The following is a 24187-nucleotide window of genomic DNA, read 5'->3' as shown; positions in this document are numbered from 1 at the left end:
AGGCTGGAAATTTGAGTAAATGAAAATGGCTGTCAGTTTAATGTGTCGGTTTTAAGTGCAAATTTATGCACGTTGGCATGATGAGATTTCCCAAGGCATATTATATTAGTGGGGTTATGCTACCAGAAACTGATGAGGCTAGGGATCTTGACATAATAGTGGATAGGAATTTGAAGTTCAAAGGTCACATAGCAAAAGTTGCAAATTCAACTCAGAGGATAATTGCAATGTTGAAATGAACCTTGACATGTAAGAATAAGGAAGTCATTTTGCCTCTTTATAAGGCCTTGATTCCAATCCTGGGTTCCATTCGGATAAAGAAGCTATAGAAAGGGTATATCTAGATAATGGGGTTTAGATTACGAGGAAAGACTGCAAGTATGTATATCATACACTCTAGTTAACAGGAGAAAGAGGGATGATATGATAAAGGTTTATAAACTTTATCAATGAAATTTTTCATTATATGGAAGGTGGGGAGAGAACATGGGGGCATTCATGGAAGTTAAGTTTATTCACAGTTAAGAAAATGGTGAGAGCTAGATTTTTCTCTCACAGAGCAGTGAGTGAGTGGAATAGTTTGCCTTTTGGGGTAGTGAGTGCATCTAGTGTGAATGAATTTAAGAGAGGTATGACTTCTGCCTTGGGTGATTTACAGCCTCCTTCAATAAGTCCTTGACTCCCTGGAGGTCTCAGATGATGATAATAATAATAATATGAATACAGACCCCCATGGAATCAGAAGACCTATTGTGGAAGACCCATTATTAATACACACAATACCTTAAATTTATTCACTGACAAAGCACTCACAACCACTTCTGGCAACCCATTCACCACCTGCCAAACAAAAAAAGATCTAGTCGATCTAGTCCTAACACCCTTGCTAACTATACTCTTACATAATTTCCATGAATGACCATCATTTTCTTACTTTCTGCCATGTACTGAAAAAAAAATTCTTCAGTGTCATCCTATAAAACCCCTTTAATAGCTTATATACTTCTATCATGTCTCTGCTTTTTCACCTATCAGCTAGGTTTTGAAGCTTATGGATCTTCAATCTATTCTCATAGAGAGCATTCCATAGACTTACCACAATCTCTGTCACTAACCCTCTAGATACTCTCCACCACTTCTTCATTCCCATGGAATCTCTGAGTGACCAGATTTGTATGCAAGTAGTCCAAATGTGGCTTTATAAAGAGGAATATCTCCCTATGCCTGCTTGTCAGTGTGCTCTTCAACAATCACATAACCTGAAGATTTGTTTTGGCTACCTTTGCAAAATGCTCTCAAAACGTCAACTCCTTGTCTACAATATATATATATATATATATATATATATTGTTATTAGGATTGACTCGGGATGTATACATTTATAAAATTAACATTTAACTGACTGGAACCCGAGAAAGTATAATACAAAAAACTTTAATAAATCACGACTAGTTTCATCGGTGTCCCAACTTCTTCAGGTGAGTAAGAAATAACACAAAACTTATAAAACTAACAAGGTAAAAAACATGGACTTTCCAGCTTAATAAAAAGAAGAAGAATAGTAACAGTCATATTTGAATTGGTGGCTGTGTGCTATTATTAGCATGAGTTGAAAGTGAGTGACAGCTAATTTTAGAGCACCAGTACTGGATTACTGTGCTATGGGAATCAGGCAAATTGTAGCTCAGATTGTTGTTCATGTGTGAAGGGTCAAGAACTATTTCTTTGGATTCTACAATTTGTCTTTCAAATTCATCCTTGCATATATATAAATTGGTTGTGCGGTCCCAATCAACTTGGTGTTGACGTTCTTCGAGGTTAGAGTTGGCAGAGAAAAGAACATGACTGGAAAGGGTGCTCGCTCGTGTTCTACTGTAGGAGATGTCATGTTTCTCAAGACGTAGTGAAATAGATTTATCTGTCTGGCCAAAATAAGGTCGGCCACAGTTGCACATAACTTTATAAACACCAGGAAAATGCAGTTGGTTGTGTTTTGGTCAACTCAGAAAAGAACAAAGTTTTGGCAGAGTTGTATAGTCAGTCTTTATGTTGAATTTCTTCATAATCCTAGATAGTTTTAGGGTAAGAGAGCTAATAAATGTGAGTGATAGGGTTGGATTCATCTTCTTGGCATGGTCTCAAACGTTTAGTGATGTTACGAGATGAACATCCATTATTTAAGAAGGTGTTTTTCAGGAAGTTAAGTTCTGTTTGAAGGTCTTCTTCTGTGGAAGTAAGACATCTTGTACGATGGGCAAGGGTGGAGATGATGCCAAGTTTTTGAAGAGGCATGCAAATATCTATCAGTGTGGGTGGTTTTTCCATAAATTGAGAATTGAAGACAGTCAGGTAATCTACTGATCTTTAGATCCAAGAAGGGGAGAATGCTGTTAATCTCAAGTTCTGATGTGAATTTAATATTCTGATGCTGATTATTTAAATGGTTCAGGAAGTTTTGTAGTTCCTCTAAACCATGTTCCCAGATAAGGAAGATATCATCTATGTAACATAACCACAGTTTAGGTTTTAAAGTAGCTAAAGAAATAGCTCTCTCTTCAAAATCTTGTAAAAAAATGTTAGCTAAGACTGGAGATAGAGGACTGCCCATAGCTAACCCGCTTGTTTGTTTATACATTTTACCTTCGTAGCAGAAATAACCGGAATTAATGCAGTGTGTTAGTAGAGCAAATATTTTCTTAGAAACCTTGTCCTTGAGAAGAGTCAGAACTTCATCTGTAGATACATTTGTGAAAAGAGACACAATGTCAAAACTCACCATTCTGTCGGTGTCTTTGAGATTTAATTTTTTTATTTTTGAGATGAAATCTTCAGAGTTTTTGATGAAGGAGGAGGAACTGCCAACTAGATGTTTTAAAGAAGCTGCAAGATATTTAGACAGATTGTATGTAGGTGAGTCAATACCTTCCACAATAGCTCTTAAAAGGACAACAGTTGCCTTCCTACAGATAATCTATCTCCGACAGAAAGAAAAGCAATCCACCTACTTCGTAACAACAATGATATTATTATCTTACCTGCTGATAAAGGGAATGCAACTGTAATCTTAGACAAATCTGACTATCGTTCAAAGATTAACAACTTATTGAGTTCTGATACCCATTCTATTCTAGAAAGTGATCCCACAAGAGAACTTTATAACCGTACAAACAATCTTCTAAAATCTACATCTGAACATCCTAGATTAATATGGTAAATATTAATTTTAGAAAGAAAAAAAAAAAAATATATATATATATATAAAACAGATCAGACTAATCAACAACATTTAGATTCCTTATCCTTGAATGAAGAGTAATATTTTATGCTATCTTAAAAAAATCTCAAACATTAAAAATCATTTAAAGCTAAATAATGCAAAAAAAGATACAGTGAAAAAAATGAAACATGCATCCACAAAAACTACAGATACACCTCAACTATCCAACCTACATTCTACATGATTCCTTCTAAAACAAGCGGAACATACACATTTGTCAGATCTGACAATATATTAGAGAATCCTAAACCTTAATTCCCCTCTTTATAATCTAATCTTGCTCAAAACGTCCTTGTTACACTTTCCTAATATGATAACTATATTGATCAATCTCTCTCTCTCTCTCTCTCTGATTATGTATATCTGAAGATGGATTTTCTACATCTCATTACCCCAAACAATAACATCATCTTCCTGGGAGATTTCAGCGTTCATAATCAGACTGGCTTACCTTCACAGATCAAGATGGAAGAGAAGATGAAAAATTAGATCAATAATGATTTAACACAAATTGTTCAGATAAGAATAATGGATAATTCTCATGATAATCTACATCATGGATCTTTTCTTAACCAGCTTTATCTCTCTTCTTTTTAATACTGACCATAACTTTGTCCATGCATGCTTTTCAATAGATTGAACTTCATACAGCATATCTCAGTCCCATGGCTTCTGCCACAACAGTATCAAATGTGGTGACTTCCATGATTTTTAAGATTCTGATTATTGCTTCCACTCTCCTGATCCAAATACTAATTCTGAATGAAGAAAAATAATATTTTCTGAAATAAGACTACGTCACCCACTCCACAAAAAAATTCCTGATCTAACTATCAAAGTCCTGGCTCCACAACAAGTGAACCAAAGCAATCAAAGCTAAAAGTTCAGTAATCACACATGACTCTTGTCAAAAATCCCAGCTTCACACTTAGGCTACACTACAGTTCACAACTAGCAAAAACACTACCAAGAAATCCAAATAAGACTTTGAAAGTAGTGAATACAGAATATCGGACATAACTGATTTTTCATGCTCCTGCCATAGTTTAACACCACCCAAATATAAAGTTGATCTTTTGGTATCAGTCTCCTCCAATTCTTGTATACATGATCAAGGAAACTCAATTTCTGCTATAAAACAAACAACTCACTTCTTGCTTTCTCTGATCTTTTGAGAAGGACATCAGGAAAAATTCTAATTACGCTGAATATCAATGCATCAACCAAAATACAAAATGTTGGTACATGACAAAATTTCATGCCAGCTGGGACACTGCCTGGTTAAACAAGGCCCCTGTTGTTTTTGCCAGGGAACCATGGCGAACAGCGAAAAGTCAGCTACTGGAGCAAATCTCAAACCACACCCCAAATCAAAATCACAAGAGTTAAAGATCGGTACTATCAACATAAGAAGCCTGAATGGCAAAGAAATGGAGCTAGCTGAGGAATTAGATAAGTAACAGATCGACTTAATTAGGGTGACTGAAACAAAAAAGACAAAAACTGGTGAGATCTTTCTGAGCAATAAATACAAAATGTTATATTCAGGCAATGACAATCAAAAAAAAGGAGTAGCAGCCATGGTATTTAACACTAAATACGAGGCATATCTTCTTGAATGGCAGGCAGTCTCAAGTAGAGTGGTGTGGGCAAATGGGGAACTGGACAATGAGACTTATTTGTGCCTATGGTCCCACAGAAGGTTCTACTAAGGTAGAAGTGGAGGAATTTTTTCATACTTTAGAGAAAGCAACTGATACAATGAAAAAGGAAAAGTTGGTTATTGTTGGGGAACTAAATAGCAGATGAGAAATGATTGTCAGACATACAAAAATATTTTGGGAAAATTTGGAGAAAAGAGCAAAGCTAATAATAATGGCAAATATCTGTTGGGTTTCTTCTCGGGACACGGACTGGTTATTACTAACACCATGTTCCAACATAAAAATGTCCACAAATTCACATGGAGAGAAGAGGCAAGGAATAAGAAAAGTCTCATTGACTATGTTATTGTTGATAGTGATGTTTTCTCCCTGGTGCAGAACACCAGAGTGTACAGAGGATTTGAAATTGGAAGTGATCACTATTTAGTCTTGAGCATGATAAAATTGAATTTTATATGGAAAAGAATAACATGTAAGAAAGTTTTAAAGCGAATAAAAGTTCAGCAGCTCTCATATGTGAACTGTAGACTAAAATACACAAAAACTATTGAAGAAAAAATGAAAGAGTTTGAGAACAGCAACCAAACCTTGGAGATTCAGTGTCAAACCTTGAAGAAAACACTGATTGATTCAGCCAGAGAGGCATGTGGTGAGGTTGTCTGCAAGGATAGAAAAATCAGAACACCATGGTGGACAGAAGTTAAAGAAGCAGTGAAGGAAAAGAAGAAAGCATATCAAAAGTTCCTGGTAAATAAGTCAGCTTGTGCTCTTAGAGAATACAGAGACAAATGTAAGAAAGCTAAACACTATGGAAAACTTGCTAAATAAAAGTCATGGGAGGACTTTGGCAAGAACAGAGAAAATAAATATCAAGAAGGTGGTAAGATATTCTGGAGGTTGTTGAAGAAGCTTAGAAATGGAGGAAAGAGTGTTGTAAAAGGAGTTAGAGATGATAAAGGTGACATGAAAATGGGAGAAAAAGATATCCTTGAAGTATGGAGTAATTACTTTGAAAAATTGCTAAATGAAACAAGCAGTGATAGCACAGTTGTAAAAAACACTCAACAGGCATACAGTCAGGAATACATATCCATACTTGAAGTAGAAAAGACCATCAAAGGCCTGAAATGTGGAAAGGCAACAGGAGTAGATGATATTTGGCCAGAAATGCTGAAGTATGGTGTATAAAAGTCCTACAGTGGCTGCACTACACAGTTCAGAAAGCCTGGACAGAGGGACGAATTCCCGATGATTGGAGTAGAGCTCTCATTACCCATATATAAAAAGGGAAGTAAAACTGAATGTGAGAATTACAGAGGCATTTCATTACTGAGTGTTCCTGGTATGATCTATGCAAGTATACTTGAGAAACGGTTGAGAAGAATTGTGGAAGAAAAGCTCAGTGAAGAGTAAGCTGGATTCAGGCCAAATAGAGACTGTCAGGATCAGATCTTTACTCTTTACTACAAATAGTTGAGAAAACATGGGAATATAACAAAGATCTACATTTAAGTTTTGTCGATCTGGAAATGGCATATGATAAGGTGTCAAGAGAGAAGCTATTCAAAACGCTACAGTTATATGGTGTCAATGGGGCATTATATCAAGCAATACTTAGTCTTTATTTGAGTTGTAAGTCAGCAGTTAGAATTGAAGGAAATACAGGAAGATGGTTTAATGTTAAATCTGGTGTGAGACAAGGATGTATATTATCCCCTCTGTTATTCATTATCTATATGGATCACATTATGAAAGAAAGTGGTATTAAACATGATATCAAAATTGGAGATGTTAATGTCAGCTCTTTGCTTTATGCAGACGATGTTATACTTCTAAATAAACCCATTACAAGTCTGCAAAATTTCTTGACTAAATTGAATAACTGTTGTAATAGATATGGTATGAAGGTCAGCAATAAAAAAACAAAGACAATGAAAATAGGCAGAATTGTTGAAAATGTCAACTGTGTTTTGAACGGAGAACCTGTGGAACAAGTAAAACATTTCAGCTACTTAGGCACGATTTTTAGTGAAGATGGTAAATTAAATATGGAAATAGACAACAGAATTAACAAACTGGAATGGTAGGAAGTCAATTGAATAAATTCATATGGAATAAAAGAGAAATTTGTCGGAACACTAAATTAGCTGTATACAAGACAGTGTTCAAACCGATTTTAACTTATGGATCTGAGAGCTGGGTCAGAAGTAAAACACTTGACCAAAGACTAGAGACTGCAGATATGAGAGTCTTGAGAAAGATTAGAGGCATGAACAGATGGCATCGATGGCAATGTCATATTAAAAACAAGGATATTAGTAAAGAACTTGGCATTGTCAGCATCCAGGAATGCATTAGCAGAGCTAATCTCAGGTAGTATGGTCATTTAAACAGAATTGGCAAGAAAAGATTAGCAAAAGAAGTGTTCTCTGCCAGGTTGGCAGCAAAACGACCCAGAGGAAGATCAAGATATAGGTGGATTGATACTGTACAAAGTGCCTTAGACGATAGAAATATAAGATCTGATAATGTTTTAGTCTTGGCAAGTAACAGACTGATTTGGAGTAAAATTGTAGATAGGAAGTTTAGTAATGATGTAAATTTTTCATGTAGTACTATCATATCCTGTACACCCCTTGAGGGTACATGGCAGGACTATCATCATCATCAAAGTCCTGCCTTGAGGGTACATGGCAGGACTTTGATGATGATGATATCAATGCATCTCCTGGTCCAAAGATATCATCTTCCTTCCAAACTGTGCTCAAAATGTATGCACCAGAATGAAAACCCATTCCATACAATCTATTCAAACTGACATATATGTCTGGAATCTACTTAACAGTACAGAAGCAAGCCTTTATCCAACCTGGTAGGAAGTTAGTTATTATGAGAGTTTTAGTAATTAGTAAAAAAATAATAATTACTAAAAATAGAGTTTTAGTAATTATTAAAAATAAGAGATAAAAGTTGGCCATTAGGCTATTTTCCAGTACCCTCACCTCAATCCTCTCGAAAATAATGGGGAAGATCATTACAGTCAACTTCTTCACTACATGGAGATTCACCAATTAAATTAGTGATTAGAATCCTCCACTCTCATTCCACATCAAATTTCTTAGCCAACTTGACCAGCCTTTGGGCAGAAATATTTCTGTGAATTGTGTCCAAGGTCCTTCTTTATAGATATTTTAATTGATACTACTCCACTGAACTATTCACCACTATTCCTCCACCTTCCTTTAAACATTTAAAAACTCAAGCAGCTGTTGGTCCCTATGATTCAGCCTGAAAAATATCAAACCAATTTCTCCGTTACCTGGACCTCTATTATCTAAAACAATCCTTACCCAAGGACTATAACCTCCTAGTGTTCAAGAAACATATCAAGAATTTTTTTCTTTCTCACTAATCACTCACCCACACAACATTATGTTAAAGGTTTTGCAACTTCTTGTGTATGAGGCTGATTAAAAGAAAATACATCTATCCAAATTTTCAGTTTTTAAAAGCCAGACCTGAAAACATGTAATTTAGTTCAAATACATGTTTATCTTACTTTGCTACATACACACATACTTATCTTACTTTGCTTTTGCTAGCTCCTCTTCTCTAAATCCTATTACTGAACTTTTGCGACGTACATTGTTTCTAGCACAACTCTCTGGAGTAAGTCTACTAAATTCTGCCTGCTCTGTTAAAATAGTCAACTTCTGCTGCAGATCTTCCTGTACAAACTGCACATCACTTGACAGCTCTGAATTGGGATCAATGGTCTGAATATAGGACAGCACCACTTTACAGCAATAAGTGCACACTCTTAAGTCCTCTGAAATCCAAAACATATTGTCACCTAATTGCAATACTTTATTACAACTTCAAAAATATATTTATAAGAAATGCACTTATTTTAACTCAAGAATAACTTGAAAAGAAAATAATTTAAAATTATTAAAAATTAGAGTAGTTATTAGAATTTGACAAGTGATAGAGACAGCAAATGAATATAAATGAATGTATTTAGATGAGAATACATTCATTTATATCCAAAGTTTGATATTTTCTAGCATGAGATGTGTGATCTGCCTTTCTACCTTTGTGGTTGGAAAAAAAAAAAAAAAAATATATATATATATATATATATTAAAGATGCCAAGAAATTATATTTTTAGTTTAATCCTTTATCCAAGTGTAAGCAAAGAAAGTTTGAACGTGAAGTAACTTCATGACTGTACAACTCGTATATAGAGGCTAATGACTTCACATCATTTGCTTTAGTATCACATAATGTAAAGCACATATCCTACAGACATGTATAATGCTAAGCATTATGGAAAGGGTCACTATCCAGACTGGTTTCAACCTTCGAGGTGATCACCAGAGGCCCAGAGTAGTTAGTATAGGGTTGCAAGAGAGCTTGATGGTATTAGGAGAAAGAAAAGACAGAGAGAGAGAGAGAGAGAGAAAAGCCCTCAGCTCTTTTATGTCATCATATAGCCAAAGGCTATCAGTTTTCTATTTCACCAATCTCATATAGATGAACAACTAAAAGACCAATTGAAACTAAAGCGCAAAGATGACTGATACCCAGGTGGCCTTGAGTTGGCCTTCTCTGAGATTGCTCTCCAGTCATCCCTGCAACTGACTATAAGACTACATTGAATTAAGAGGATGGAGCTATTTAAAAAACCTCTCATAGCAAAAATAGACAGAATTTTATCTCCCCTCCTCCTGTGAATATTGCATAATGTGGGTGGTCTGCACCTTCTAGTCAAAAATTTAATATCTCCTAGAATGCTTATTTTTTAAATACAAAAAGCATCTGAGTGAACAATAAAATTTCCACAATAGAATATTATAAAGCATTTGGATGTCATATTGCTGGTTTTCAAATCCATGTTTCTTTCTAACCTTCCATAAATGGTATTTTAATTCATTAATTATAAAATTAAAAATTCTCTTCCCATTGCTGACAGGTGGTGGGTATTGTAAAAAAAATAACCTGTTCTGTTGTAAGTAATGGAATGCCCAACACATTACATAATCTGTTCCAAATATGCAGGGCAAAAAGGACAGCAGTAGAATGCATGTTCTAGCATTTCCAATTGGTAACAGATGACACAGACTGGATCTCTGTTGTTGAAGTACCTCCATTTGATGGTATTGAACTGGAAGGCAGCTATATGCAATTCTCCAAGCAAGATTCCTCCTGTTAGGGTATCCTTGGAACTTCCAAGTGTTGTTGTCAGTACCCAACTGTGGAAGTTTGCAGCAAAAGAGATTAAAGATTTCTTTATATCAAATTTTACTCTTTTTTAATGGAAAGAATGTCAATGCCAGAGTGTTATAGCAGACTTAGAGTTATGCACAGAGTGTTGTAGTATTCAGGAACAATCTCAGCTTTTGGACATTTATAATCATTTACTCCAAACAGGGGAAGATGAAAACCCAGGTAGTACAGGAGGTCTACACATGTGTGATTGGTTTGCAATATTTTATGGATTTTTGAAGCTGTATTGCTTAAATAGCAGAATTTTAAGACTGGAAGTCCAAATCCTCCATGGTCCTTTGACAGTTGAAGAAATTCCTTTTTAACTTCTTGGTATCAGCTGGACCCAAAAAATTGCACATGCTTAATTTATAATTGCTTTTCTTTAGCTTCTGTGATGTCTGTAATATTTATTACATACAACTGAGCAGGAAAGATTAGGATTTTGAGTGCTATAGCTTTAGAAGAAAAGGAAAGTAGTCCAATTTTCCAGTCTTCTAAGCTTTCAAAGTTCTTGTATATAAGTTCTTGAACTGGTAATATATGGTAAGCGGAGACGGGAATTCCAAGATCCCACTTTCCAAAAACTTTTAATTTTTTTTTGTCTACATTAGTAGTTAATCCACTGATCTTGCTGAATTTATCCAAAATACCAAAACACATATATATGGAATCATTATCCTTTTCAAAGTGCCCACTACATCATCCACATATGCTAATATCTTATTTTCCTTCATAGCTGAAGGAACTGTTATTCTTTGCACAGCATGTGTATTGTTGACTTCCTGTAAGAAAGGTTAAGAACCAATGCAAAGAGCAATGGACTAAGAGAACAACCTTGCTTGACTCCTTTTTGAATTTGGACGGGATTCCATTAACTAGGAAGCGGGCAGCTGAATTGGCATAGGCTCCTTTGATAATGGATAGCAGCTTTTTGCCTACACCAATTTGCTGGAGGATATGGAACAGAAAGGAATGCCAGACATTATCAAATGCTTGAGTAAGGTCTACTGATAGTACTGCCCATCAGCTGCTTTTTGGTATTAACTAAGCAGAATAGATCACATAGCAGAAACAGATTAAATTCTACTGCTCAGCCTGAAACTCCATACACCTGTGTGCTTTTAATTATGTATCTCATTACTACTTTGGGCCTGTTATTGATAATGTGGAAAAATATCTTGTAGTCAATATTAGATAGAGAAATAGGTCTCCAGCCACTGATTAAGGTATGATCTCTATTAGGTTTTGGAATGAGACGGTATGGCTTGCTACAAATTCACTTGGTATGTATCTTGACGAGAGAAAAGAATTAAACAGTATAACTAAAATAGGAAGAATAAAATCCCAGGCCTTGCAGTAAAGTTTTATCCCTAGACCATCAGGTCCTGGGGACTTTCTTATCTGGCATTGTTTATATGCTAAGATAACTTCAGATACTGTAATGGGTCTGTCAAGCCCATCTTGAGGTCTCATCAGTGGGAGACAGACCCGGAAGTGATACCAAGGTTGAAGCAATGCAGAAATATTTCCATATACAAGCAGCTAAAAGAAGTCACACCTTATTACTAAAATACTCTGGATTAGAGATAGATGCTGAAAAGTTTTTCCACTTGGTTATACTATAAATTAATACTTTACTATAATATAAATAATTTATACTATATAATTTCTTCTTGGCATCTTTAATTTATAGTATAACCAAGTGGGAAAACTTTCAACGTCTATCTCTAATCCAGAGTATTTCAGTAATAAGATGTTACTTTGTGTTACTTGTATATGGAAATATGACTTTTACATTACTCCAACTTTGGTATCAATTCTGTCTGGCTCCCACTGATGAGACCTCAATAAATGTCGGGGTCTGGGTAGTGACCCTTCTAATAATGCTTAGCTTTGTTATGTGAGGATATGTGCATTGCATTACAGGATATACTAAGGCAATTGATGTGAAGTCATGTCATTAGCCTCTAATATGAGTTGTGAAGTAACTTCACATGCAAACTCTGTTTGCTTATACTTGGATAAAGGATTAAACCAAGAATATAATTTTTTAGCATCTTTAATTTATAATGCTGATCATAATAGTATTATTCTTTGTTTGAATTTATTTGGAATCAGTATCATTTTTGTACTGAACTCCATTTTCTTTTTTTAAATTTTTAATGTTACATCATCAAAATTCCCATCACACTTTTTTTTTTTTTCCTTTCTTCTATGTGAATTAAATACTCATTTACTCAGTAAGTCCTTACAAAGATTTTTTTTTAATTTTGATTTTTTGATTTTTTTTAAATTGAAATCAGGATGTCAAGAAAATAACCATTCTTTCTTTCAAGGTTATACAGTGGTCAGCATTCATTGGGTAGAATTTTATGAAGAAGACGAAAATACATGTTGGAGTAATTACTTTACCTACAATTAAGAAAATAACACTCAACATTTCAAATTCTATACCAAGGCCATTATCAGGACAACATACACATGCACAGTACTCAAGTCAATGATACTACACAAAAGTAAACTAAATCTAAACACTGTTAATTGATTACATTAGCCTGACCTCTGACAAAAAAAAAAATTAAAATTTTGAAAAAATAAAAAAAAATAATATATATAAATTATTGATTTAATTAACATAAATAAAATAATTTTTTAGACATAATAAGTATAATAATATACACATGACTATAAAAGAAATTACAGTGGAACTACATCAGACATATCTTTACAGTCCTCTGATCTTAAAGTTTTCTTGTGTTGGGGTTCTCCAGATTTTAAGAATTACTAATCCATTATCCTTGTTGAGATTAGGATGATATTTTAGCATCTCACAAGCTTCCTGGAATTTTCTTTTAAACAAGGTTTTGGTGCAGTGTATGGATTTGGTGCCTTTCCAATTGACTAAGTGACATGCTTGAAGTGTATGGTCTAACAGGCCTGTTTTACCATAGTGAAGGAATTTAATGTGTGGTGCTAACAATTTGCTCCAATGAGCAGGAACTGAAGAAGGAATTTGAAATTATTAGCCAAACGTTCATAAAAAAAGGCTACAACAAAACAGTTCACAAAATTCTACACAATAATACCACAAAGAGGAAAAATTAAGGTAACTTTCGAACCTACTACAAAATTAAAAAGTATACTCAGCTCGTCCAAAGATCCCCTTTCCCTACCTTGCCTGTCCAGGGGTATACAAAATTCAGTGCACCTGCAACCTGACCTATATAGGGTAAACAGTGTGAATCATTCCAACAAGGGCAGATAAACACAAACACCACATTAAATTCCTAAATTATGGTAAAATAAGCCTGTCAGACCATGCACTTCAAAACATGTCACAGAATCAACTGGAAAGGCACCAAGTCCATACACTGCACTAAAACCTGGTTTGAAAGAAAATTCAAGGAAGCTTGTGAGATGCTGAAACCTCATCCTAATCTCAGCAAGAATGATGGATTAGTTTCAAGAATCTAGAGAACCCATCTGCAACCTATATAATATCCAGAACATAATGGCAGAATCCCAACACAAGAAAACCTTAAGATAAGAGAATTGTAGAGATGTATTTGATGTAGTTTAGTTCCACTGTGGTTTTTTTTTTATAATCATCTGTATATTATTATACTTATCTCTAAAAAAATTATTTTATTTATATTAATTAATTACATCAGTAATTTATTTATTTATATATGTGTGTGTATATATATTAATTTCATTTCATTTTTTCATCAGAGGTCAGGCTAGTGTAAACGATTAACAAAGCATTTAGATTTAGCTTACTTCTGTGTGGTGACATGTAGCTTGCATCCTGTGCATATATGAGGGTGGTCTGAAAAGTTCTTGGCCTAACAATGAAAAAACGAATTTATAATTTAAAAATTATTTTTATTTTTATTTTTAAGACTAATACATTTATTCCAACGATGCTCCAGCACCTTTATCACATCCCTGTAGTGGTTAGTGGTTCTGAGTAAGATCTGCAAAATACCCCTCTACAGCTACAATCAGCTCTTGATTTGAAGAAAAACGCTGACCAGAGAGGAATATTTTTAGTTTTGGGAAGAGATAGAAGTCAGAGGGAATCAAATCTGGGGAATAGGGTGGATATTCCAACAATTCATAGTGCAGATCCCTTAATTTTTCCATTGGCAAAACAGCTTTGTTGGGCAAGTGCATTGTCCTGATGAAAGATGATTTTTTCCTTCTGCAAACTGGGTCTTTTCTCATGAATTTTTCATCTAGTCTGGTTAAAAGATCGGAATAATACTCCACAATTATTGTTTTACCCTTTACAAGATAATTAATAAACAAAATGCCTTTAGCATCCCAAAACACCGATGCCATGACCTTTCCTGCTGATGGAACTGACTTTGTCTTCTTTGGTGCTAAACAACCGACGTCTGTCCACTGTTTTGACTGCTGTTTGGATTCTGGTGTGTAATGGTGAATCCAACTCTCATCCATAGTAATAAATTGATGCACAAAATCAGTTTTATTCTTGTTAAAACGCTCCAAGCACTGTTCAGAGATTTTCATATGAGTGAGTTTTTGATCTGTGGTGAGCAAGCGCGGCACCCATCTTGCACAAAGCTTTTTCATTTTCAATTCTTCGTGCAAAATATATCCTACACGTTCTTTTGAAATGCCTATAGTCTCAGCAATTTCACACACTGACTTGCTGGTCATCCAATACCACATTGTGCACTTGATCAATGATTTCTGGTATTGTTACACTTTTTAAAACGTCCTTCACTTGGAACAGCCACGTGAAGGACATCCTTCAAGGCTGGTACAGCCACATTTAAACTCGGCAGCCCATTTCTTAATTGTCGAAAACGAAGGAGAAGAGTGCCCATAAACTTTTATGAACCTCAAATGAATTTCTTTTGCCGTTAAACCTTCTTTTACAAAGAATTTTATAACCGCACGATACTCAAGTTTATCCATTTCAAGAGATACAGACAACACTTTTGCTTCAGATAGCTATTTAAAATAAACTACTTGATAGAACAACTTGCAATTACACGTGAATGCTTATGACGTACCAAACTTAGAAAAAAAATCTTGCTGATAGTGTTGCCATCTATGGTCGAGGCAGAGAACTTTTCAGACCACCCTATTATATGTTTTCCTGATGATGATCTCAGTATAGAGGTCAAACTGTCAAGTGTTATTTTATTGATTGTAAGTAAAGTAATTACTCCAACACGTGATTTTGTCTCCATAAATTCTACACAATGTATATAATAAGCATAAAAATTAATGCTTAATAAAATTATACGTAAACAAGTCTGTTTTGGTCATAGCCTTTCCATACGTGCTACCTGAGTATGCATTCCGAGTATGGTATATCACATATAATTAGAAAAATACAACTAACCTAGCATATAATTTTACATTTATGCATTTAGCTTAAGCATCCTTTAAAACAATACTTAATAAATTTGCTGATCCAGAAAACTGTGATGACATCATCATAATTTTCGCTTTAGTTTTACATATAATATATATATATATATATATATATATATATAAGCAAATCTGTATTGGAAGTTATTAGTGCATTTACCTGTGTATCCCATTGCCTTTCCTGGAATACCCTGTTTACAGCATCTTCTACAGAAAATCTGGCCACAAATTCTGCAATGATGACGTCTTCTAAAAGTAGTAAATTTATCACCACAGTCATAGCATTCTTTGCAGTTGCTATCTGGCATCCAATATTGTTTAAAATCACTATCTTTATAATTCTGCAGTGGCTAAAAATGAAAATGGTATTTAAAATATATAAAGGATGACTTACATGTACAAGAATACCTTTCATTGTGTAGTTAATAGGTGCCAAAAAAATGTCTGTGTTATGCAAACCTGCACTGTTTAAAACTAACAGTGCAGATTTGAACTGCAATTTTAGTTTTAAACTGCATTTAATTAGTTTTAAACTACATTTAAAATTAGTTTTAAATTAGTTTTAAAACTGCATTTAAAACTAATGTTATAAATTATAATAATTTCATTTAAATTATAATAACTTATAACGTACTATACAGTAATGTGTTTGAAGACAGTTACAATATTGGCGAAAAAAAATAATAATTATGCTTTGTATAACAATTAATTATACAATATCGGTTGCCCAGTATTGTACCACCCAGGTGTTTCTTACGCTTAGACTCGCCGAACTTTTATAGTTTGCTATATTCGGCATGAAACTCTTTGATATCTTAGAGTTTTCTTATTTGGCTTTGAAATAATGTGGGATTAAATATCCCCTTAATTTAAATAATTTTAACATCGCTGAAGTGAAGCCTTTTGGCTCTTTTTTTCATTAATTTATCTGTGCACCTTTTTGACAACTCGTACTGTAAAGTATTAAAGCTATTATCACTATACAGGGTGTTCGGGATAAATTTGACATATTTATAATTAATTATATTTTTCCGTAAGTTACATGTATTAACACACACTTCTCTTCATTTAAAAGTTTGGACCCTTCTTCATTCATATACAAGATGTCAGAAAGGATGGATAGCTGGAACCCACCTGAATCATGGAAGAGAATAACTTGTATCATGATGATTCGTGCCCGCCATCAAAATAAGGATATTACGACTGCTGCCCACTGCTCCCTGAATACAGTAAAAACAATCAGGCATGAACTAGAGACTTGCAATGGTGACTACGAGGATGTAGCAAGAAGAAAGATCCCTAGCAGACGATCTGATTGCGTTCGTACAGCAGAATTCCTCGCAAATCTGCAGGAACAGGTGTTGAAGAACCCTGGCATTGGAATTCGGGCTTTGTTCGTGGAGTTGCTAACTGTAGTCAAGCCCTGGATAACAAGGGTAGCCAATGGTAGGCCGTATGTATGGCAGCAGGATTCGGCCCCTTGCCACACCTCTGGGAAAAGTCAAAAATGGTTGTCTGAAAATTTCTACGACTTCACCAGTCCAAATGTTTGGCCTCCAAACTCCCCAGACCTTAACCCCATGGATTATTTTGTATGGGGCGCAGTTGAAAAAGACACCAATCGCACTTCCAGTAATACAAAAGCCCAGTTAATGGATAAAATTAAAACAGTTTTTGCGGCCCTTCCCAGGGAGACTTTAGCATCAGCTTGTTCGAGGTTCCGAAGCAGAATTGAAGCTGTGATCGATGCTAATGGTGGTTATTTTGAGTAAATCTTGTTGATAGTATTGTAATTAACTCTGCCTGTAATGTTTTTTTGTCAATTCATTAAATTTAATAGATACAAAGAAGATTTTCTTTTTCCTTACGAAACTGTCAAATTTATCCCGAACACCCTGTAATTTTGGTATTATTTGGTCTGCCTACTCACTGATGAGACCTCAATAAAGGTTGAAACCGGTCTGGGTAGTGACCTATCTCCCTTAATGTAAAACAACATACATCTCCTAGAATGAGTTTTACATTAGGGCAAATACTAGGAATAGCGATCGTATCTTTATCCACCTTTACAACGTGTTGCCCGGTATTGTACCACCTGGGTGTTTGCTCACGCTTGGACTAATCGAAATTTTATAGTTTGCTATATTTGGCATGAAACTCTTTGATTTCTATCTTAGATTTTTCTTATTCGGCTTTGAAATAATGTGGGATTAACTGTTTTAAATAACAAAACCTGTGGTGAGATCATAATTAAAAGAAACACACCTATTAACCACAGTGAAAATTATTTAATTGTAAATATTTCATCCTAAGTATCTTAGAACATAATCAGTACAGTAGTTTAAACAATAATAGGAATAACATACAGTTAGGGTGCATGATAACAATAGAATCTCATTAAACGTATGTAACGTGTTACAGAAGTAAAAAAAAATAAAATAAATAAAAATAAAAATAAAAAAAACTAATAATAATTATTTTACACAATTTTGTATGACAATTTCCCATAATTTAGGAATAGTAAGAACGTCATTGTGGTTTAAATTTGGTCTGTGTAGTTCTTCAGAACTTTCTTTATATAAATGTTCATGTTTATATAAAGATTTATGTAAAAGTTTAGACTTTTGCCAATGGATCCTATGGCTTGGATTTTCAATTCCATGTTGAGAAAGGCCAGATTTCTTCAGTTTAAAAAGACGAATGTGGTCTTGATGTTCCAAGATGGAATTCTTCCGCTCATCATCCATCTCAGAAATCTGGCATTATTAAATCACTAATTTCCAGAGCACACAAATTCTGCTCGTCTGAAGAATCTCTAAACCAAGGATTAGAAGTAATCAAAATTACAGCCATCCTAAATGGATATAATCCTAAAACAACTCAAAAAATTATCAGTCACTTTCCCACACATCAAACCAGACAAGAAGAAGTCCATAGGATTCCCATACCTTACGTCAAAGGCATCTCTGAACGCCTTTCTAAAATTATGAATACAATTTTGCCACTACTTACAAACCTATCAACTAAATTTACAACTTGTTTCCATCTCCTAAGGACAAACTCTCACCTTTGATGTTGCCTGGCGTTTATGAGATTCCATGTTCATGCAAATTGTCTTACTTTGGACAGACAGGTAGGTCTGTTCAGAAATGCATCTCGGAACATTAACACCACATTCATCTTTTTAAACTACAGAAATCTGGCCTTTCTCAACAACGAATTGAAAATCCAAGCCATAGGATCCATTGGAAAAAGTCTAAACTTTTACATAGATTTTTATATAAACATCAATGTTTATATAAAGAAAGTTCTGAAGCACTACTGTCATACAGAAATTGTCATACAAAATTGTGTAAAATAATAATTATTATTATTTTTTTTTTTTTTAACTTCTGCAACACGTTACGCACGTTTTATGCACTATTGTAATCATGCACCCTAACTGTATGTTATTCCTATTATTGTTTAAACTACTGTACTGATGATGTCCTAAGATACTTAGGATGAAATATTTACAATTAAATAATTTTTACTGTGGTTAATACGTGTGTAACTTTTAATAATGTGGGATTAAATATCCTCTTAATTTAAATAATTATGCTTTGTTTTTTTACTGCAAACTCACCAAAAATGCTAATTAATGTGTACAGAAAAATTAAAAAGGATTAAAATAAAACAAAATGTAGTAAAGATTTTTATTGTTTATAATTGAACATGAGTTTTTATTTGGAAAAATTGTATTTAAACAATGTAATTTGCACAGGTTTTTTCTTCATTTTGTCTGCATGCATTTGTAACATCGCTTTCTTGCTGAGCTACTTTAATGCTTTGTTCAACGTTAGGATTGACATCCATAAGAAAATCAGAAGCATTGTCTATTTTTACAACATAAGTCAAAAGCTCATTTAATGAGAATTGTTTTGCAAAGGTTTATAACTGCACATAAAAAAGTACTCATCTGTAATTTTAAAAAATTGTAGACAACCATGACTTTGTTGCACAAAAGCTGAAAATACTAAGCATGCATCGATTCAGCTGTTATTGGGGTAAAAGCCAAATCACTAGGTTAGTACTGTTAATTGTTTTTTTTTGTTTAAAAATTATAAACTGTGCTACAGTGAAATCCATGCTGCTCAAAACCACTATGCAAGGTATTACTGTATATAAAATATGACAAATTTCATTTATTTTCAGATTTATTCCTAAAACCGAAAAAGATCAATGTACACCAAAAACATTTACTTCAGTAAATGAATGAAACTTATTACTTTAATGTTAGCGATAAGATTTTCTTTTTCTGATAATAATACTGCCAACACTCATCACGGCAACTCATAAGGACCAAAGAAATGGTTTATTCTTCTTCTTTTCTCATCTATATGGATGATGATGAGGCCAAATGAACTCTTTCCACTTCTGTTTGTCTCTGGGAAGCCCAAACAATTCTGTTCAGTTTGGTATCACTTGTTGTGATTTGGTTTTCAGGTTCTTTTTTATTTTGTCTATCCATCTAATTCTGGGGCTGCCCTTTGGATCTTTTACCTTCAATCGTTGTATATAGGGCTTTAGTTGGTAACCTTTCTGTGTCCATTCTAGTCACATGGACAAACCATTGCAGTCTTCTTTCTTGGATTTTGTCTATTATTGTTATTTCTTGTTTTAGTTTTCCTCGTGTATTTATTTCTTAGTTTATCCAGCAGAGATACTCCAAGTAATCTTCTTAGCCAACCCAATTCAGTAGTTAATGAATTTTTCTCTTCAGCTTTTTGAGATTCCAGCATTTGCTTCCATAGAGAAGTATTGGGAGGACCATTGTCTCATAGACTCTTACTTTCATTGCTTGTTTGATGTTGCTTGACTTCCATATTTTATTTAGTCATCCAAAAGTTTGAGATGCTTCACTGATTCATCTGTATATATCTTTTGTAATTTCATCATTGTACTCAATTACTCCTCCAGGGTAAGTGAAGTTTTCTGCCTGCTCTAAATTCTTACTATCAATTTCAATTTTTCAAATTGCTGTTTCTTTTTTCTATTTGTATAATTTTTGTTTTGTCTATATTCAGCTTTAATCCAAATTTATACATTCTTTCTTTAATTTTTCAGAAATCTGTTGTAGATCTTCTTCCATCAGGGAATAGTTTATAATAGAAAAGTAATGAGAATTTCCTTTAAAATATTATTATTATTATTATTATTATTATTATTACGGGTATCTCCATGGAGTCAGTAGACTCATCGCGGGAGACCCAAACTAGCAAAACAATATCTGTCATATCTCTTCTTGAATTCATTTACAGATGAAGAGCTCACAACAAAGTCAGGCAATGAATTCCACTCATTCACCACCCTCCAGGCAAAAAACCTTGTTCTGACACCTTTGTTAACCACACTCTTCTTTAATTTCCAGAGATGACCTCTTGTTCTTCCATCACTATCACACAGCTGAAACATTTCCCCTGCATCAATCCTATAAAAACCTTTTAGTAATTTGAATGTTTCTATCATATCCCCTCTTCTTCGCCTATCAGCCAATCTCTGCAATCCACAAGCTCTCAATCTATCAATGTAGGGAGCATTATTTATATCACTCACCAACTTGGTCACTCTTCTCTGAACCCTCTCCACAGCCTCCTCATCTCCAAGGAATCCAGGTGACCAGACCTGAGCACAGTAATCCAAATGTGGAAGTATCAATGCTTTATAAAGGGGAATAATAACCTCTTTATCTCTGGATGTCAGTGTGTTCCTCAACAACCAAGTAATCCTATGTGCAATCTTGGACACCTTAGCAATGTGTCCTCTGAACTTCATCTCCTTATCTACCAATACCCCTAAGTCCCTAGCCTCATCAATCTCTTGGAGTACCTTTCCATCTATGTAGTACACAGCTGGTAATCTTTTAATCCCAAAATGCAAGACTTTACACTTTTCCACATTGAACTGACATCCATTTTCTTTTGCCCATTTTACCAGCTTATTTAAATCCTCCTGCAAACTTTCAACATCAGCTTGATTTTTTATTGCACTACACAACTTTGCATCATCAGCAAACAACTGAATATCTCCCTTTAAGCCGTTTCCTATATCATTTATATACAAATTAAACAACATTGGCCCAAGCACAGAGCCCTGAGGCACACCACTGGTCACCTGCCTCATTCTGGACTCGGCTCCTCCATACACCACCTTATGGTATCTCTCCCTGAGCCATTCTCCTATCCATATCACCAATTTAATATCCATTCCCATCTGCTCCAATTTGCGTAACAGTGTTCTATGGGGTATCCTGTCAAAAGCCTTAGCAAAATCCAGAAGTACCACTGTGTAGCCAGTTCCTTTGTCCAACTCTGATGTTATTCTATTATGGATAGTTAATAGATTGCTAAGGCAGGATCTACCTTTAACAAAACCATGTTGGCCTCTATAGAGTATCATATCCTGATCCACCCATTCTTGAATTTTGTCTTTAACCAACTTTTCCAATACTTTTACCACTACTCCTGAGATGGTGATTGGTCTGTAATTCAATACTGCAGTTTTAGAGCCACCCTTATGCAAAGGAACCACTTTGCCTAACTTCCACTCCCTAGGGACCATACCAGAGTTCAAACTTAAATTAAATATCCAGGTAAGAGGGGTTGACAATTCATTTGCACATTCACGCAACACCCGAGCTGATATTCCATCTAAGCCTACCGCAGTGTTTGCATTTAAGTTTCGCAATATATTTAATACCTCTGATTCTTTAGCTTCAATTCTCACATTAGGTATTGCTATAGGTATAGAGATATCCTCACTTGGGTGATAGACTTTTGAGAAGTGATCACTCAGTAACTCGACTATTACATCTGATTTTGTCACCTCAATACCATCAGCACCCACTAAGGTTATCCTTCCGAAGTCATTCTTCCTCTTACTTGCCACATAGCGGAAGAACTCTTTGGGATTACCCTTGATCTCTTTGGCTAAGGTCTTCTCATAATCTGATTTAGCTTTTCTTACTATGCTGGTAACCTTCCTAGCTTGAGCCTTGTACTGCTCATGGGTATCCTGATCGCCCTTCTCCTTGTAAATTCTCCATAACATTTTCTTTTTTTGTAGTTCAAGCTTGATACTACTGCTCATCCATCTAATGCCTGCCTTGTTTGACCTCCTGACCATGGGGACACAATCTGATATTGCTTTCCTCAGATACCCACTGATTTTATCCCAAGCACTGCTAACATCTTTCCCTTGCAATATGTTCTGCCATGGGATGGCTGCAAGCTCACTCCGAAGCTTGTTATAATTGCCTAACCTGTAGTTTCGTACATACCCCTTCTTAGTAGAAAAATCCACAGATTTTGCAACCTTCCAAGTCAATACCACATGATCGCTTTCACCAACTGGAGGTAACGAGGTCACCTTACTTATGCACATAACCTCTGAACCAATAACCAGGTCCAACACTCTCACACCACGTGTCCCTTCAGTTACGTGCTGTTTCAAGTAATTATCTCGTAGCAGATGTATGAACTCCATTTCCTTTTTGCTACGTGATATTTCCTCCTTCCAATTGATATCACCATAATTAAAATCCCCCATAATAATCACTAAGCCTTCACTCATTGCACTAAGTTGCTGATGCATGAATTCAATATCTCCCCCTGTACTCCCTGGCCTATAGCAGCATCCAACTGTATATTTGGTTGCGTTGGTCACTATTTCGCACCAGACTGCCTCAAATGAACTCTCATTCACATGTCTATCATCATGATATACTACTTTCTTTGGCTGCAACACATCAGCTATCATCAACAGTACTCCTCCTCCTGTTCTATCTTCTCTATCCTCCCTGAAAATACTGTACCCATCACATTCAATTCCAGTGACCACATCTTCTGCTGACAGCCAAGTTTCACTAATGCCTACAACTTTTGGTGAAATTTCACTGACTAATGCCAAAAATTCTTCTCTCTTATTTCTAATGCTTCTAGCATTGGTATACAAAAATTGCAGATTCCCTCTAGATCTTGTACCGGCTTTAGAACTGATATATAAGTCACTAACTACCGTAGTCCTATGCCGATTTTTTCCCCCTCTCTTCTGCAATTTATTCTGCCTGTAAGGATCAATAAATACACAATCAGTGCTAAAGTTTCTCTCTCTTACACTCAACCTTTTCAATATTAGTTTCCCTGCCCAATAACTTCAACCTGTTCAGAAAACAATAACTTCTTCAATCTCTTATGTCCTTCCATGTTAAGATGCAGTCCATCTCTAGCATACAACTGCCTTTTTCCTTCAAACACACTCCAAACATCAACAAACTCCAGACCTCTTTTTCTGCACATTCTTGCAATCATATCATTCATTATCATTGCTCGTCTACTTAACTCGTAATTGTCAAAACGAGGCAGCACACACACTATTCTCCCATTGACACTTTTCCTCTTCACAATATCTAATAATGTTCTTAAATCTTTTCCTACCCGATTTATACTACCTCTCAGGTCATTCGTACCCACCAGAACTATCATCTTGTCTGTTTCATGCCCTCTCTTTATTGCTAAAGCCACTCTT

The 24187-nt window shown here is 34.9% G+C and overlaps 1 protein-coding gene across 1 annotated transcript in view; it reads right to left on the bottom strand.

Moving 5' to 3' along the window:
* fab1 (1-phosphatidylinositol 3-phosphate 5-kinase fab1) overlaps window positions 1–24187 on the bottom strand; it is a 757444-nt gene that overhangs the window by 672891 nt on the left and 60366 nt on the right. Inside the window, exons 4-5 of the mRNA XM_090401892.1 lie at window positions 15783–15972; window positions 8530–8770 (exon numbers count right to left, since the gene is read on the bottom strand). Of these exons, the coding sequence (XP_090258018.1) occupies window positions 8530–8770; window positions 15783–15972 (431 nt within the window). The remainder of the gene's footprint in view (window positions 1–8529; window positions 8771–15782; window positions 15973–24187) is intronic.

This window comes from Typopeltis vanoorti, chromosome 12 (assembly GCF_054136105.1).
Source record: "Typopeltis vanoorti isolate ZY-2024b chromosome 12, IOZ_Tvanoo_1.0, whole genome shotgun sequence".
Lineage (NCBI taxonomy): Eukaryota > Metazoa > Arthropoda > Arachnida > Uropygi > Thelyphonidae > Typopeltis > Typopeltis vanoorti.
The sequence above is the reverse complement of the archived record's forward strand: the minus strand, read 5'-3'. Positions and strand labels throughout refer to the sequence as shown.